This window comes from Artemia franciscana, chromosome 15, assembly GCF_032884065.1.
Source record: "Artemia franciscana chromosome 15, ASM3288406v1, whole genome shotgun sequence".
Lineage (NCBI taxonomy): Eukaryota > Metazoa > Arthropoda > Branchiopoda > Anostraca > Artemiidae > Artemia > Artemia franciscana.
The window spans coordinates 36,389,401-36,407,250 of record NC_088877.1 but is presented as its reverse complement, the minus strand read 5'-3'; the positions used below and the strand labels follow the sequence as shown (position 1 = coordinate 36,407,250).

The window sequence follows — 17,850 nt, the reverse complement described above, 5'->3', positions numbered from 1 at the left end:
AATATTCCAACTACCATTCCCCTCTCGGTGTTAGCTATCAGTTCATGGTATATTCGAAACCCCTGCTAGTTTTTAAGACAAATTACTCCGTTTCTGAATTTTCGAACCGGCTAATAACAAGTCAAGGTCTTTTTGATTTTGGATTACGTCTGAGAGTTGGGATGATGTTTTGTTGTGAAAAATCTTAATTCAAAGGTTAGTTTGTTTCAAACAGAATTAATGACAAATTACCAAAATTGTCTCCCAGAAGTTACCAAGAAGGTATGTTACTCAGATAAACCTTACATTAATGAAAAAATAAAAGGACAAATCCATTTGAAACTAAAACGTTCTCCCCCCCCCCCTCTCTCTCTTGGAAAACCAGCTAATCCCTGAAACTCCCAAAGATAAAATCCTGGAAATTTCAGCGAAGCAAATAACATAAAAATACAAAAACTAAAGCAATATAACTAATAAAAGCATTCCCTAATGATTCCCAACTATGATCACCCCTTGTTAGTATTTTCAATTTATTTATTTATTAATACCAAATACGGTAAGCTTTCAATCTAATGATATTAGTAATTCCAGATGTTACCCGTCGTGCTGGAAGCTGGGCTATATAACTCCAATCGAGAAGAAGGGAGGCGTGAACGATTTTACTGGTGTACGGTCAACCATCTTAAACCCCAGTTTCTTCAAAAATTTACGAGGGTTTCTTAGCTAATTGGTTAAAGGCATAGATTTTTGAACTTCTTGACTTGCAACAATTTGGAAACTTGAAGGAGACATATACTTCAAATTACTTTGTTAGTCTTCTTGACACCTTTTTTAAAAACCTTGAAAACCCTTATATTTGGTTCAATATTTTATTAATTGATCTCCAGAAAGCGTTCGACCCAATATCCTTGTAAATAAACAGCTGACGGAGTTTCAGATGAGTCCCTTTCTAGTTAAAATTGTTGCCTCCTTTTTAGCAAATTGTTCTCAAATGCTTAAATATAAAAATGTTTATTCTGACCCTCTTCCTTTCTTTTGTAGGATGCCTCAGGGAACTCTGATGGGTCCAATTTTATTCATTATATTGGTTAATAGCCTCATGAATGACCACACAGAGAGATGGAAGTATGTGGACGACCTGTCTGCATTTGACGTTTGCCGATAAAATATTATGACATTACTTGACGATGTCACAAAGGAGGCTTCTTTGTTGAAGACGAAAATAAACCCTAATAAATCGTTAGTTATGACAGTTTATTATTAAAATCATCCCCACTTTCACAAACCCATTCCTGCCAAAATCTCTATAATATGCATTCAACTACTTGGGGTGACAGTTACTGCTGAACTGAAGTGGGACGCTCATGTTTAAAACATCCTCAAACAAGCTTCCCCTCGGTATTCCTACTAATTTTCATGAAATTGTCTTGCCCCCCCCCCCTAAGGACCTTCTCCAACATTATTGTTCTTTTATTTGGCCAATACTCGAGTTTCCTGTCCGGTGTGACATTTCGGTCTTTCTTCAGAGCATATCTATATGATTGAAAATGTCCAAAAACGAGCACTGAGAATCATAAACGGTGAAGGGTAATGAAGTTCCATATCATTATCTACTAGGTAAGTTCAAGCTCACCGCGTTGGCCGAGAGAAGGAACCTCCTTTGCCTTTGTTTCGTTACCAAGACCCTGTCTGTCCCCCGATTGCGTTCCAGACTCCCCGAACCCTACCATTCCGCTCGCAATAGACCATCCCATATAAAATCCAAAAAAGTCCCAAAACTGACTCCCATTCCCGCTAAACATGAAAGATAACGCATGAGTTTTGCTCGGAGTTCTTGCAATTCATTGTGTTTATTCTTTATATTTTGAATTTAATTTTCACGTTTATTTTCAACATTGCGGACATAGATGAGCCTAACGCAGATAACGATATCCATGAGATTTTCAAACGAAAGGGATCCATTTATTGCGACGATTTTTGTCGATTGTCTTCATCTTTTTTAAAATAAAAAATAACAATCGACTTACGATACCAAAAATACCACATCGACCTTACGATACCACAATACATTGTGTTTATTCTTTATATTTTGAATTTAATTTTCACGTTTATTAAATGACACAGTCCTTTCCTGATGCCAAAATAATGGCTCCAATAGTGCCAGTGGCTCCAATATTTTTTGCAATCACATATGTGACAAAGCATTTTCTACACTGAATGCTTGAAATCAAAAATAATTGCAATAAATAAAATCGGGATTGAAATAAATGTTATGAATAAGCTTGCTTTGAACAGGAAATTTTCATCAATTGTTTTTAGAAGAAACTGGAGAAAAGATAGACACTGAATTTATGGATTACCCAAAAAATGCATAATTTGAAATCTATATTATATGTATTTAGACTATGGCCTAAGATAGGTTAGTGAAGCTATTACTGCTACCCAAGACATAAATTCTGTTATGTCTCTGATTTAAGGATGCACAACGTAAATCTAACAAGATAACTAGGAAATTACATACTACACTAGAATCAGCAGAAAGAATACCAGTAGACTTACAAAAAAAGAACAGATATTGCAAATCCTCTGTTCAGTGTCTTAATCTAATTGTAACCACTTTTTTTGTGGTTAAATGTGATGACCTTAAAATAGCAGTGCTAAGTCGGATTTGTATTTGCATAGCCCTCTAGGCTGAAGGGAGGAAATCAAGATCGGTACCTGCGCTACGCGGACAATTGACCCAAGTGTATGTAAAAGTTTCTTTTTTTGTTTGTGTGTATGGGGGGGGGGGTCAGCGGTGTAACTATAGCTCAGACAGAGTCAGCCCAAATGGTACCTGCAGACATCCGGGGAAAAACATGGGAAGCGTCGGGTAGTTTACCCTCAACCATGCGTAGCACTCCCAGCTTATGATAGAGAATAAGAAATTCACTGCCTAAGCTACTCGGACCATTGGTCAAGTATGCATTTTTTTTTCCTTTTTGTAGCTCTTTACTTGTTTCAAAATTGGCATGCTTTCATTAGCTCAAAACTATTGCAGCGAACAAATATGTTCTTCTTCTTCTAAACTTACAAAGCCCTAATTGAGCAAGAATGAGACAACAACAAAAAAACTCAAACTTTATTTTGATTTAGTACCTCTGTATAGACAAAATATGAAATATAAATCACAGCGAACCATCCAAGTATTCAAAACAACCAACAAAATTTCTCCGATTGCCTATTGCCGAGTAAAACAAATAAAGTAAATCAACCTTAATATAATATCTTGTTGAATAGCCTCAAAGCACACACTCTATCATTGCGTCATAAATTAATTTAGTAGAAAGCCCTCTCATACTCAAGTGTCATAAATTTACACAGATCGCATCTTGTAGCCAGGACCAAACGCTATAGACTAGTTCATCAAGTCAAGATTTGCTCGAAATTGAGCGTTAAACCTCACAGATGAAAAGACGAAAATCGTACTTACAAAACTTGCACGTAATTACTCATTTAACAAAGAAAAAATGTATATTCAAAATGAGTATGAAAAGTTACAACCTTTGTCTGAGAAAAGCTTTTCTTTGATTTGACCATTGATAATATGTGTTAGTGTCGACAATGACATCAACAACTTCTCGTTTATAAGTTGACATTGTTTCTAATGTGTCAAGTTTTCCCTTTTTTCTTTCATGATATATTTGGATAGCATTGCAAACTTGTCTACTGTAGCATAGGAACACCAGTTAGCAAGTATGAATTTTTTTAAGGGCCAATATTTTGGAGGGAGGAATATGCATTAAAACAGCAGATACGAGGCATATTTAGTGAAATTGTAGGAGCTATGGAAATAACAAAGAGCAGGATCCATGGACCCCATGCCCTCTTAGACCCAAACTCCCATAGATGCACGGCTTCAGGGGCACTATTTAAGAAAAAAGGCATTTGTGGTATAGCAATTGGCGCATTTCAAAAAACGGTCCCATTCCGATCAACATTACAAGATACCCCTCGAAACTGTTTTTGAACCCTAGCGTCCTTGCTATAACGCTGCAACCCTCAGATTTATAAAAAAAATATAATGACAGCTCAGTATTTCAGAACAACAGAGTTTGATTTGAACATCAAAAAATGTGACAGAAATGTCAGAGACATTAAGAAATAGTTGAACGCTAAGACAAAAAGAAATATTGTCACTGAATCAGCCTTTGATGTTTCGTACTAGTAAGCTCAAATTCAGTGAAAAATTCGTTTTTAAAACCAACGATTCGCCCTCCCCCTTTAAAAAGCACAAATACATAAAAAGAAACATAAGCACTATAAATAAATTTGAATTTGGTTCTGTTCTAACCACGTCAAGATCAAGAAAAGTTTCATCACTCCCCTCCCCCCCTTTACAAAGCACATGTACAGTAAAATCTGTACTCTTTCGGTGAAAAAAAATTCAGAGTCTACTATTAACCTCACTTCCATCCTTTTCATTTTCATTATTACGATTGGGCAATAACCTGTAGAAATGAATGGAAGGAATAACGGAAAATAACAACACGTTAACGGCACTAATTCTACATAGTGGTTGGTTGGCAGAGGGATATTATTTAGGGGTTTATGTAAAATTAAATCAATATAGACGGGTCGCTTACACCATTTGCGGCAATTGTTTTTCGTACTATCTATCTGAAGATATGCCCACACACTTGGTCAAGCATCACCACAGAGTACAATGTACACCATATTATAGTCGTACACCATACATATATTATGTATGGTGTACACCATACACCATATTATAGTCATTTGTAAGGATAAAGTGTAATGCACAACTAAAGTCCCAATAATGAACCCCTTGCATAGTTTCATAAGTTGATTTATGTTTAACTTCCAAGCGTAATTTTTACGATTGATCAGGGCAGAGATTATGACGTAATTTTTTGAAAATAGAAAAGATCGAAGCTTGGAACAATATTACTCCTATTGGTGTAACAATTGCCATTACAATTTTTACCTTCTTTAGTAAATGTGTTGTGTCAAAATCAACGAAGGACACATAAAACTGCTTAAACCTTACTGGCGAATATAAGACCATATCAAGATACTGGCTGCGATAGAATGAAGCCGACACAAAAAAGAAGATATGCTTGATTCATATCAGAAAAAAAATATTTGTGTATTAATTTGGAATTAAGTCAACTTTGTGACGCACCAAAGACTACTCTAAATAGACGAAGTAGCTCGGGCCCACAGGGAATGCAAATTTTAAAGGAGAAGCTTATTTGACTTGGATATGTCCCCAGACTGCATAAAGGTCATATCTTAAGAGTAACTCAGCTAAATGTTCAGCGAGTGAGTAAGGAGAATGCCTTATCCCTTAATTATACCAAAAAAAAGATAGAGCCTCCTTTGGAATTTTTTTGGGAGGTATTTAAATTAGAAGGTTTGAATGGGGTGGGATATAAGCGCCCAAATAAGCCGGTTTAATGCAGTGATATGTTTGTGGTAGTTAATCCAAAAAGTAAGATACAACTTGGACACTTTGTCAAGAGTGTGAGAGGGCTTAAATTGCACAAATAAATTATACTACAAAAATAAATTTTGAGACATAAACAGATCACTAGAAGCATTGAATAAAATAAAACAAAACAATGAACGAAATTCCCCTTTCCTGCGGTGATCACAAAAACCAACTTATCACAGAGAGTTTCAAATATAATAAATGCTTATGTGCATAAATTTATTTTCAACGACAAAAAAGTAGAAGAAAGAAAAAGGAAAAAAAGACGTGCGAAATATCCGATATTCCTAAACTGAAAATTCTCAATGCCTGAGGGGTTTATCATGAGTTCAGCGAGAGGCGTCAACACAGATTTTCAGAAAAAAAAATTCTTAGATGATGAAAGGCAAACTAAACAAAACAAATTACAATAGAAACATTTAAGAGAAATGAAAGAAAAAAATACTATTCAAAATATTTAATATTACCAAATGGAAAACTTTCAACACCCATGGATCACGGGATTTACTACGAGGGAGGGAAAAAAGAGCGAAGAAAAGTTTATTTTTCGCAAGTTTTTATAAAAAAACAAAGTTTTGATAAAAAAAAACAAAAAACAATTATATTTTACATGCGAAAAATGAAAAATTTTCATTTTACTTTCCCGATTTCAGGTGTCATGCTTTTAGATGAAGAACAAAACATAAGGAACGTCTATATGCATAATTTTAGAGCTTTTATATCATTTGTGTATAATTTCGTTTTAATTTGAACCCCACTTCCTCCTCCAAAGATTTTTTAGCCGCTTTGAAGTTATCTCATCTCCATCAGTAATGGATTTAAATTCCACCATTGTGTATTAAGTATGTTCTAGCGTTGAATTAGAATTCAAAGAAGTATAAATAGTGAATTGTGTTACTTTCTATTATATTTTGATTATTGTTTTCTTCATTATTTTGTTCTTTTATATTATTTGGTTCATTATATACTTTTTCTATAATACCCTATTGTGTTATGTTTCTATCATTATAAATAGAATACTGCATTATATTAATTTTTTCTATATATTTGCATATTATTTTTATTCTACCATTATTCTAACAATATTCTCTACCCGTTAAGGGAAAAGATGGTCTTCGTAGTCTCAAATTCTTTTAAAACTTGAAATATAATAAAATTAAGAAATTGCACCTTACGCCCATATGTTTTGGCTTTGTAATTCGCTTTTCTAATTTGGCAGATAATAATTTTCTGAATAAAAAGATATCCTTAGCTACAGAATCTATGCTCAAGGGTGCTGATGGATTCACATTCTTATCAAGATAAGGATCAGAAACACCCGAAGCCTCTGGAGTCCCCGTTGTATACCCCGTTGGACTACCGGAGTTAGCTACCCCTCGTCAACCTAATGTCGAAATTTAGATACAAAGTTCCTTTTCGGACTTTCTCCTTCCAAGAAAATGTAGCTGTATTAAATAACGATCAATAGAAAAAAAAATTCTTGATTGGCCATTTAAAATAAAAAACAATCAAAAACTACCGACCAGAAAACTAAAATGCAATAGATGAAAGATAAACAACAAACTATCTTGAACACATCTGGGGCGTCATTGTGCTAATGTGATACTCTTGAGCTTTGAAGCTTTAAAGTTAGTACAAAAACTGAATAGAGAATTCACCCCCCCCCCCCCCCAAACGAGATTAAACTGGATAAACGGGAATATTGAATACCAATATAAGTGAATATTATCATTTATTTAATTATACACATAATTGAATGTGCAATGAATATAGTTCAGAATTCTCCAACGGACCAACACCAGGATACCCAGCTTACTCTTGTAGAGGAAGCACATAGGAAAGAGTACTTGACAGACAGCTTCTTTAAAAGCTGGATATCCATGCAAAATCTTTCTGCGAAAATAAAGCATACTTTCAGGACACAACTTTTTCAAGGCCTTCACCAACCCCCCCTCCCTTTCCCCTATAAATACTTTTTTAATAACCACTGTTTAATGAATATCTGCTGTTTCCGACTATTTACTACCGGTGATCCCCAGTAGACCCCTGAGCCCCACTCAAAATGCAAAATAAAAGCACACCGGAAAGAAAAAAGAATGAAAAATTTTGACACACAGGAAAGGGGATAACATAATAATTATGAAGTGACTTATCCCACATTGGAAGCGTCGGAGCAGCTTGCAGCATGATGACCACAGTCGTCGTCAGCACTTGTCATCTTTGTCACCTCTTGAGATAGTCGAGATGCAATAGTAGTGGCCAACGACTTCAGATCCTCTTTTTTAATCAGATCAGATGGTTCACCTTCAGGCGGTGTAATGTAGGACATTTCTACATCAACGTCATCCACATAATCGGGACTCGCCTCAGCAATTGTTACCTTAAACATAAGAATGCAATCAAAGCTAAGCTTATGTAGGCCATAAACTGCCAAGACATGTACAAACAAACAAAAATTACTTTAGAGACTTGTAGTAAAAAAGGACTCCTTCTAAAACCCTTCTAGCATCCTTCCAAATGATTCAAAATAGTGCCTTAAGGGCCATAGCCTGGCAACAATTTTTTAGCAGGACCAGACGTTTCCCCACCTCGCCTGGCATCTCAAATACAGACGATTTTTGGGAATTGTTTATGCTCCCCAGACTCAAAATGGCTCAGCCTGCAAAGTCACATCACCGACCTTTACCCAAAACCAAAAGGTTTGCTAAGCCAAGACCTCAAAGCAAGAGGTTTAGTGTTATTCAACGGTTGTTTCCTACAAGTATATCCACTACGAACTATTTTGACTAGAACAACACTTTTCTAAGGTGACACGCCAAACATTCAGAGGCACATTACAGTAGGACGTATAGTATACATATACTGTGATAAGAAAAGGCAAACACACGCCACTAAGTATATGAAGAAAAGCTTTGTCAGATCTTTCCTTTGGAACGATCTCCTGAGGTGTGTCATCCTTGACGTAACCTCATTCAATAGATTCAATATCGAAAAGAAAAACAACTAACCACTAATTTTTATGTTCTATAACGATGAAAGTTGTCGTAAAATAGTAAGTGATCACTGAATAAATATGAAAAACAACCCTTGGATTCAAGGGAATGTTAAGACGTGGTCGGCGTTCACCCCCTCCCGGGAAATACTCCCCCTGGAAAATACTTCTCCACGGAAAATACCCCCCGTGGAAAACAAGGTTTTCCAAATTTGAGAATTATATTTGAATTTAGTTTTTTTTTTCGTAGGAGGAAGGAATTTTGGTACTTGTGTATTATGCGCCACTCACTCAAGTTTACGCTGCGTAAAACTTGAGAACAAACCGATTTTTTTGTTAGTTTCTTCGTTTCTTTAGAAAAAAATTTGGGCTATAGATTCGCACATTGCCCAGGGGGAGCATAGAGGGTCTGCATTCAAAATGTGTTAGGTGCGATTATTCTGCATATTATGAAAAAAGAATTGTTTTCTGACTTCAAACTGTCCAAATACTTTACCCCCCACCTTATGTGCAAATATATAGCCCAACATTATATATTTCCTATATATTCTGTCACTTGTCTCTGTTTTGTCTCATGCTAAGCTTACAAAAAGAAACGAAGAAACCGGTATGTTCTCGAGTTTTACATAGAGTAAACTTGAGTGAGTGGCGCATAATACACAAGTACCGAAATTCCTTCCACCCTACGGAAATTAAAAAACAAAACTCAAATTAAATCCTCAAATATCGAAAGATTTTTCGATATTTGACGTATACTGATATTTGACTTATTTTCCACGTAGGGGGTATTTTCTGCAGAAGGTGGGTATTTTCAGGGGGGTGGGTGGTTAAACCCCTAGAACTCATAAGACAAAGAAAGTTGATAATGCTTGAGAAATGGGAAAATTTTTGATTTCTTTGGGAAAAAAGTTAATCATCTTTCGGTTTGCACAAATTTCTTCGTTAATTTTTTTTCAGCGTAAAAAAGTTTTCTTCGAAACTAAAAAATGAATAATAGTAATCTGATATTTAGCTGACTGCCCCCCCCCCTTAATGTTCTTTAAGTTAAAAGTTAACAAGCATTTTATCTGCTTGAGCTCGTTCTGAACGCAAAAATATGGCTAGCTGACAAACAGCTGCTTTTTAAAATGTAACAACAGAAGCATTTATTGTTTTAGGCAAACACAAATAAATTAGGCTTTTCAATATTGAAGCAAGGTCATTAAAAATACAAAAACAACAATCTTTTTGCAATATTGCCCTTGCATTAAATATTTATTAATGCTTCGAGCTTCAGATTGAACCTTAAGCACATAATGGGAGGGGGGGGGGGGGGTGAGGAAGACAGTACTTGTTTTTAAGTACATGGATATTTAATATAAATGTAAATATATACATTAATACACAAAAAAATAAACATAAGTGCTTCCTCCTCCCACTCGCACCCCTCGTCAAAGGAGAAAAAAAATGTATTTTAATGCATACTGTTTCTGTTTGGGAGGTCTTTAGATCAATCTAAGTATGAGGGAGGAAGTAATTACCACCCCCTCGTGTATGTATATATATATATATATCATGAAAAGAGAAATCACCAATGCTACAGCACAAACACAAAAAAAAAAAAAAAAAAAAAAAAAAAAAAAAAAAAAAAAAAAAAAAAAAAAGGAGACAGAAGGAGAAAAGGAAGACTGTTTTCCTAAATTAGTGATTAATATAGACCAGCACTTGAATGAGGCATTAACCCTACTCATCCATACAATCACATAGGTCAAACAGCATAGCCACACACAATCAACCATAAAGAATAATCCATGGACAGGCAGTCATGTCGTCAATAAGTATAAGTCGTCATTTACCAAACAATAGAAAAAATAATATAGACAAATAATTCAGAGGCAACACCCAACATAAGGGCTCATCAGGAGAATACACTGGCCTATATAGGGTTTCGCCACTCTAAATTCTCTACCCAGCACAGTGTTGTGGCTACCACAGAATATCCATGGCATCCCCGCGTCAGGTATCACCCCCAAAATACATGCCTATGAAAAAAAACAGCAAATGTAAAACAACCAAGTAAAACCAAAACAAGCTTATCCTGTTAATATATCCCTCCCTTTAGCAACAATAGGTAAACTAAATATTATAAATTTACCAAATCACAAATATTAACACATTGCAAAAAACCTGAATGAACTAAACAATTATATAATTCATCTTTACCATGTGGCTAATTTTTTAAAAATTCCGCTCAAATAGAAACACAATTCAAAATAAATGGCGCTGTGACAACATTTCTCGAACCTCCGAAATTAGTTAAAAATTTCTTTAAGTATTTCTAGATAATTCTTTTGATATTTATTTAAAAGTTCGTTATAATGAAAACTAAATTTTTTAAATTGCCAAGTTAATTTATTTGCAGAAAAACCTCTTGATATCAATTTTTGGCTTAAGATTTTACATCTATTTTTAAAAATCAATATAATTACTACAAATCCTTGCATAACGAAGTAACTGTGAGAAAAACGCTGAATATGTGATATTTGAGTGTATATTACTTTCAGGGAATGGGAAACTAATCACTTCAAAATCAAAATCATCCGTTTTATTATACATTTTAAAACTTAATTTATTATTATCACAAATATTAATATTTAAATCTAAGAAATGATCTTCATGACCAGCGCCATGACTAGGCTCAAGAATAAGCTCTGATGGATATATATTTTTAGAAATATCAATGAAATCCTTACAATTTAAGACCAAAATATCATCTAAATATCTTTTATTATTTGACAAAGCATGTTTTAAATTAATTGGATTATTCTTATCCATCATATATTTATATTCTAGTTGACTTAAAAACAAGTCAGCTATAAATGGGCTGGCATTCCCCCCCATGGGAATTCCCATAATTTGCTTGTACAAATCACCCCCAAATCTTATATAAGTATTGTATAAAACAAATTCCAATAACTCAAAAATCATATCCAAGCTGTAACATCTCAAGTTAACTGTAGTATTAAAGCAGTTCGTCCATATGGCTTTTTTATTATAACTGTCTATTTTTAAGAACCTTTTACTAGATAAGAGGAAAGATTTCTTTATAACAGTTTTTAAATTATCTAACACTAAATTGAGTGATAAATTAGTATACATTGTCGCAAAATCGAAAGACTCAATTCTTTTAGCTGAAACCATTGTTAAAGAATCTATCACCTGCAGTGAATTATTAACACTCCAGTATGGATTAAAATTCGAAAATTTTTTAATACCAGAACAATAGGTTTTAAGTTTATTTACAATTTCCTTTAAAATTAAAGAGAGGTCAGTAGCAGCAATGCGGGTTGGACATTTAGCTGCTCCAGCAATAAACCGTGGTTTAGGGGGATTCTTATGAAATTTTACAGTCCAATATAGGAAAGGGAACTTTTTATCATTTCCCTTTTTTCCAGGCATTGGAAGATGTATGCATGCAACTACACTTAACTCTGGGTAAGTGTATAGGTAGTCAGTCGTATAGGTAGTCTGGGATCAGAAGTATACTTCTTGATCTTTATCTCTCGCTCAAGAAGACCGGAAATCTCTCCTCATATGCCCTGATAATCATTGCTACTACGCAGGCAGTGCTTATATTGTTAGTATTTTGACTTAAAGACTTTATTCGCCACCCAGTCGCGTCGAGAAACTTAGACAACAAGCTGTCTTCTTGATCTGGAGTCAGTGATGCATTTTGGTCTTCGTCTTCGTCTTGATAAGAACGACGTTAATTTTGAAAGATTTGGAAATAGTTCAATCAGAATTGGGAATTTCTTCTACACTTCTCTGCTAAGAAAATGGCATTTTCCAAGCCATTGACTGACTCAGTCATAGCACTACTATCCGGTGTCTGAAAAAGCACCTGAAATGCTTTAACTATCAACACAACTTTACGTGCAAAAACATAATTATAACAACCATCTTTCACCGTTGTCTGTTGAAACGGGTGAAGAACCTTAATGACAGCTTCTAAAATAGATGACTCATTGCTGTAAAGTGAAATGAAGTTCGAGCTATCTGATTTTGGCGTCCCGAAGGTTTCGGTTTAAGAAGTCGCGCAATGGCTGTTTCCGGGTACAATACATTTCCATCATGGTAAGGGTTCTGTTCCATCGAACATCCTTTGTGATAAATGGGCTAAGATTATTTCTCTTGCAGATAACTTCAAAATGATCATGGAATTTGCAAGACAATTTCAGGATTCTAACCCGATTTCGTACTTTCCACAGTGCTTCTCCCACCACCAATATTTCAGTGGAAACTCCTCTTTGTCTTGGTACTGAGTTCTTGCTTTTGCTGTCAAGGTCTAGATAATTCAGTCCCGAGCTACTATCAACATCATTATTACAGTCGGTGTGTCCAGTTTTTTTTAGTGTCACTGTCTCTTACAATCAGGTCTCATCCTGTTCAGCAGTATATTCATCTACTCTATTTAAAGGAACAACTGTATGTGTATGTATGCATTTATCTATGTAGTTCACGCCAAAATTATTTAATTCGATCAAAATTGATGATTTTTTTTTATTCTAAAAATAAAGAAATATTATTTTAGCGGCTGCAAAGATGCACAAGAAGGAGAAAATGAATTCACATCCGAATTTTCTAACCTCCCTGGAATTGAATGAATTTATTTTGGCTTTTTGGAATGAATTTATTTATTTTTGGACCTGTGAAGCAGTTTTTCTTTTAATTTTTCTTTTTTTTTAAAGGATATACAGAAAAGAAAAATTTAATTCATAGCAGAAAAAAAAAATTTGAGTTACGTCACATTTATATGCATTTAAAGAACAAAAATTGCATCGTTTTTCCTCAAGGGAGATAAATGTTGACAATCGGTTTTAGTATCTATGACACATGCAAATTTACAAAAGATGACTCCGAACAGTTAAAGAAAAAAAAGCATGGAACAAGAAACCGCAAAAGACACATTGATTTGCAGACGAAAATGTTGCACAGCGAAATCTGTTGTTAGAAGACAAAGCAAATTTACAATGGAATGAAGAAACATGTTAGTTTAAACAAACGACAGAAAGGTTAAAGGAAATGGCACAGAACGAGAATAGCAAAATTCACATTGAATTGTTTTAAAAAAAGGTAGCTTAAAACAAAAGAATAACAGGATAATTATGCTATTGCGTGATTTAGATATTTCAGGAAGATTTATTTCACACAAATAATTGAATAAAGCCAACAGTTACCTGAGCTCAAAAGAAGGCTATCTACTATTATCTTAATTTCCAATCTACAAAAAATAAAGAAAAAAAATATAAGAGAAGAAAAAGACAAGAAAAAAAAAAGATCAACCGGTCATCAAAGGTTAATAATAAAATCTACTAATTTTGTCTTTAAAGGTGATCAAACAGCTAAAACTAAAGTAAAATGAATGGAAATATGTCTTAGGTAATGATGCACGAAAATGAAGCACAAACAAGATATGCGGCTAGAAGACATGCGATAACAAGCATCACAACGAATCCCAAATGAAAAGTGAAAAGGATTGTCACGTCGAATCGCAAACGAAATTCGTGGTTAGATGAGAAGCAATAATGCAAATCACTTCAATAAGCTCCAGAAGAAAATAAATCCTATAAAATGGTCGATTAACAGGAGAAATTGGATTCACGTCAGAATTTCTTAATTCAATTGAAATTTCAATTTGACACCTCACGACTTAAAAATAAAGGATACTGCGATAATTATGCTAGCACATGTTCATATAATCAAATAATTACCTCATCTTAAATTTCTCTGATTGCAAGCTCCTTTTCCTTGATAGAAATTTTCTAAACTGATGAAACTCACCCTACGTGCTTGGCTTTTGTTTTGATTCGAGACCATCAAGAATCTAGAGTTTTCATTATAGTTTCATTGTTAACTTTTCATTTTCAGTTGGTAATGCTTGTTAGATAGAGCTGTTTTTGTCTGACTTTCTGAACTCGGTATTGATTGCTTACAAAAAAGGTGCCTGCTTATCAATTATCTTTACTGTGGCGAATAAGATAAAAATGAATAAAATCATTTATAGAGGAAAGAATTAAAACATACAAAGAACTTCCAAAGTATTTGCAGACAGTTTGTTTCGGGAAAGAGGAAGCAGATAAAAAAAAATACAGCATAAAAATTAAAAAGTAAGTAGACAAGTAGCTTTAAGAATTTGGAAGTAGAATGGTCGAAAAGTGATTATTCTCCTTACAAAATAAATAGAACTGGAAACACTGGCTTTAATATTGGATAAATTTTTACAGTCACAAGTTTCATCTTCAGAACATTTGAAGACAGAACTACCCCCCACATGGTAAGTAAGACAAGAGCCAAGAGCTCATATGGCACTTGTGACGAAGTCGGAACCTAAAATTAGACTCGGTACTAGAGTTATCGATTCCCAAAGAGATTGGATCTGGTCCGGTTATGTCAATCACGTGTCTAAAACTTGTGCTTATTCTCCAAATCACCAAAGCACAAGAAATCTCCCCCAAAGAGATCGGATCCTGTCTGGTTATATAAATCACGTATCTAGAACTTGTGCTTATTATTCCCATCAAGTTTTGACCCGATCTTTCCACTCTAAGCGTTTTCCAAGATTTCCTGTTTCCAAGATTTCCATTCCCCTCCACTCCCCAATGTCCCCAGATCCTATCCGAATTGAAAATAGAGCATTTGAGACATGAGCCACTCATAAGATAAACATAACTCAACTTTCAAGATTTGTCTCCATCTAACCCCCCCCCCCCGGATGGTCGAATCGGAGAAACGACTGTTTTTAAGTCAATTTGTGCAAGTTCCTGACACGTATACCAATTTTCATCGTCCTAGCACGTCCAAAAGCACCAAACTCGACAAAGCACTGGAAATCCCCCCCAACTCCCCCAAAGAAAGCAGATCCAGTTATGTTAATCACGTATCTAGAACTTTTGCATATTGTTCTCACCAAGTTTCATCCTGATCTTTCCACTCTAAGCGTTTTCCAAGATTTCTGGTTCCCCCCTCGGACTCCTCCCAATGTCACCAGATCCGGTCGGGATTTAAAACAAGAGCTCTAAGACACGTCATTCTGATTTCTGGTTCCCCCCTCGGACTCCTCCCAATGTCACCAGATCCGGTCGGGATTTAAAACAAGAGCTCTAAGACACGACGTCATTCTAAATATCAAATTTCATTGAGATCCGATCGCCCGTTCGTAAGTTAAAAAGACCTCATTTTTTCTATTTTTTTCGAATTAACCGTCCCTCCACCCCCCCCCCACCAGATGGTCGAATCGGGGAAGCGAACATTTCTAATTTAATCTGGTCTAGTCCCTAATACACTTGCCAACTTTCATCGTCCTAGATTATCTGGAAGTAACCGAACTAGCAAAACCAGGACCAACAGACCGACGGGCAGAAATTGTGAGCGCTATATGGCACTTGGCCAACGGGAAAGTGCCATAAAAAACTGGTCTAAGGAAAACATAAACGACAAAAACGGAAAGAAAAAGCACGGAACAGAAACAAAAACGGTAATGAAAAAACCACTGCCTGTTTTCTTTTTTTTTCTGTTTTCTCCAAAAAATAGAACAGAAAACGGTAAAAAAAAAGAAAAAAAAGAAAAAAAAAGAGAGAAACGGTGCCAACCCTTAAAACAGAGTGTCAAGCAAAATGAAAACAAGTATGGAAAATATTGAATCCTGAAAGTTTAACTTTATTAAGCACTATTTTTGTGTCTAAGCAAAAAAAAATTACCTGCTTTTCTGAGGTGACTCCAGTTCTTCTTTTCGAGCCATCCCCTATAAGATTTTCCCCACATTTGGAAGATGACTCTCCCTCTGACTGAGATCGCCCATCAATGTACACTTCTGCGGGTGTAAAGGAAGACGAAGGAAGGCCTCGAGCATTGGTGAACTATAAAACAAAAACCACATGCGAATTTAAACAATTCTTTCACAATCATCTAACGAAGAAAAACCAGACCAGCGAGACACCTCCCTCCCTCGTACAAGGCTGAAAAAGATGCGACATTTCTATTCGGAAATCATCGATAAAAGAAAAAAAAATCAAAATCTCCTCCTACTAAAGGACAAGCTCCCCCTCCCCAACCAGTATAATTATTCTCATTGCCGTCAAAATACATTCCATCGGCTCAAGGGATGAAGTTTATATATCTTATTCTAAGCATTTACAACGTAATTCTACTTAGAGCCTGGCAGAGTTCCGGCCCGGATTATTTATTGAGCTTCACTAGATATTCTCAGTTCCAGCAAAATACATGGACCGAAGTGATCTTCAATTACATTGGTTATCGAACAAAAATCACCCAACACCCAATGTTACTGGATTGGAAAAAACTCCATCAACGCTTGGATTAGATAACGATCTGCCCGTGCAATGTCACTGGATATCTTAAGCTTTAGGAAGGGGAATCATCTGATTGAATGACTTCTGGGGTTCGCAAAATTATTGAAATGAGATTTCTGAGGAAGCATCAATTATTTCTGGTTCTGGCCTGAAACCTTAGAATACTAATAATTTTCGAACTAATAGTAAAATCATTTTGTTAAATAATACCTACTCTAACTTTAAGCTGTAAATCTTAGTGAAAACAAGGCTAAAAATTTATTTATATAAAAAAGTCTTTTTCCTTACTAAAGAGGATTAAATTTTAGTAAAAAATTAACAGGTGTGGTACCTGGTTATTATGGCAACAGTGCACGTTTCAAAGTTGAGAAATAGCAAAACAAAAAGTTTCCCTTATACGTAGGAAAGAAAATTACAGTGAAGGAGGGGAGAGACCCAGACATTGTTTTGTTTTCTACCTCGAAGCTTTTGAGAACTATAAAAAGATAACAAATAAAAAGATAACAGAACTATAAAGAAAAATAAAAAAAGAGTATAAGGAAAATGACAAGTGGCAATTACGGTTTAGCGGCAAATTTCATAATTTTATGGAAAAAGGAGTTAAAATTGTGAGAATCATCCTAGGATTCTCTTAATTTAAGCTGCGTCATTTTTTTGGTGCAACGGAATTAAGGCTCTTCCCCATTTCCTTCGATATGACCTTACGAATAAAAAATTTGTAAGTAACACCTAAAACTTTGGAATTTAAATAATTTCTCCATAAATTTAATGTTTCTAGCGAAAAGAAAATACTGAATAAGGATAACTTTTGATAAAAAAGAACAAATAATTTATTAAAAACCTAAAGACTGAGTCAGTATCTTCAAAAAAAAAAAAAAAAAAAAAAAAAAAAAAAAAAAAAAATAGTACAAATGCGCTACTGTCAGAATCCTGGTTATAATTTTTTTTTTTTTTAATCTTATAACCAAACAACCACTTCTATTTTTTTTTACTAAAAATAGCAGCACAATTTTAAACTAGACATCTGGCAAAACTAC

At 34.8% G+C, this 17,850-nt stretch overlaps 1 protein-coding gene across 1 annotated transcript in view; it reads right to left on the bottom strand.

Moving 5' to 3' along the window:
- Positions 1–6,427: 6,427 nt before the first annotated feature.
- Positions 6,428–17,850, bottom strand: part of LOC136036416 (E3 ubiquitin-protein ligase RNF19A-like) — a 65,839-nt gene continuing 54,416 nt past the window's right edge. The window contains exons 12-13 of the mRNA XM_065718633.1: positions 16,202–16,360; positions 6,428–7,853 (exon numbers count right to left, since the gene is read on the bottom strand). Coding sequence (XP_065574705.1) covers positions 7,623–7,853; positions 16,202–16,360 — 390 coding nt within the window. The 3' untranslated portion in view covers positions 6,428–7,622. The remainder of the gene's footprint in view (positions 7,854–16,201; positions 16,361–17,850) is intronic.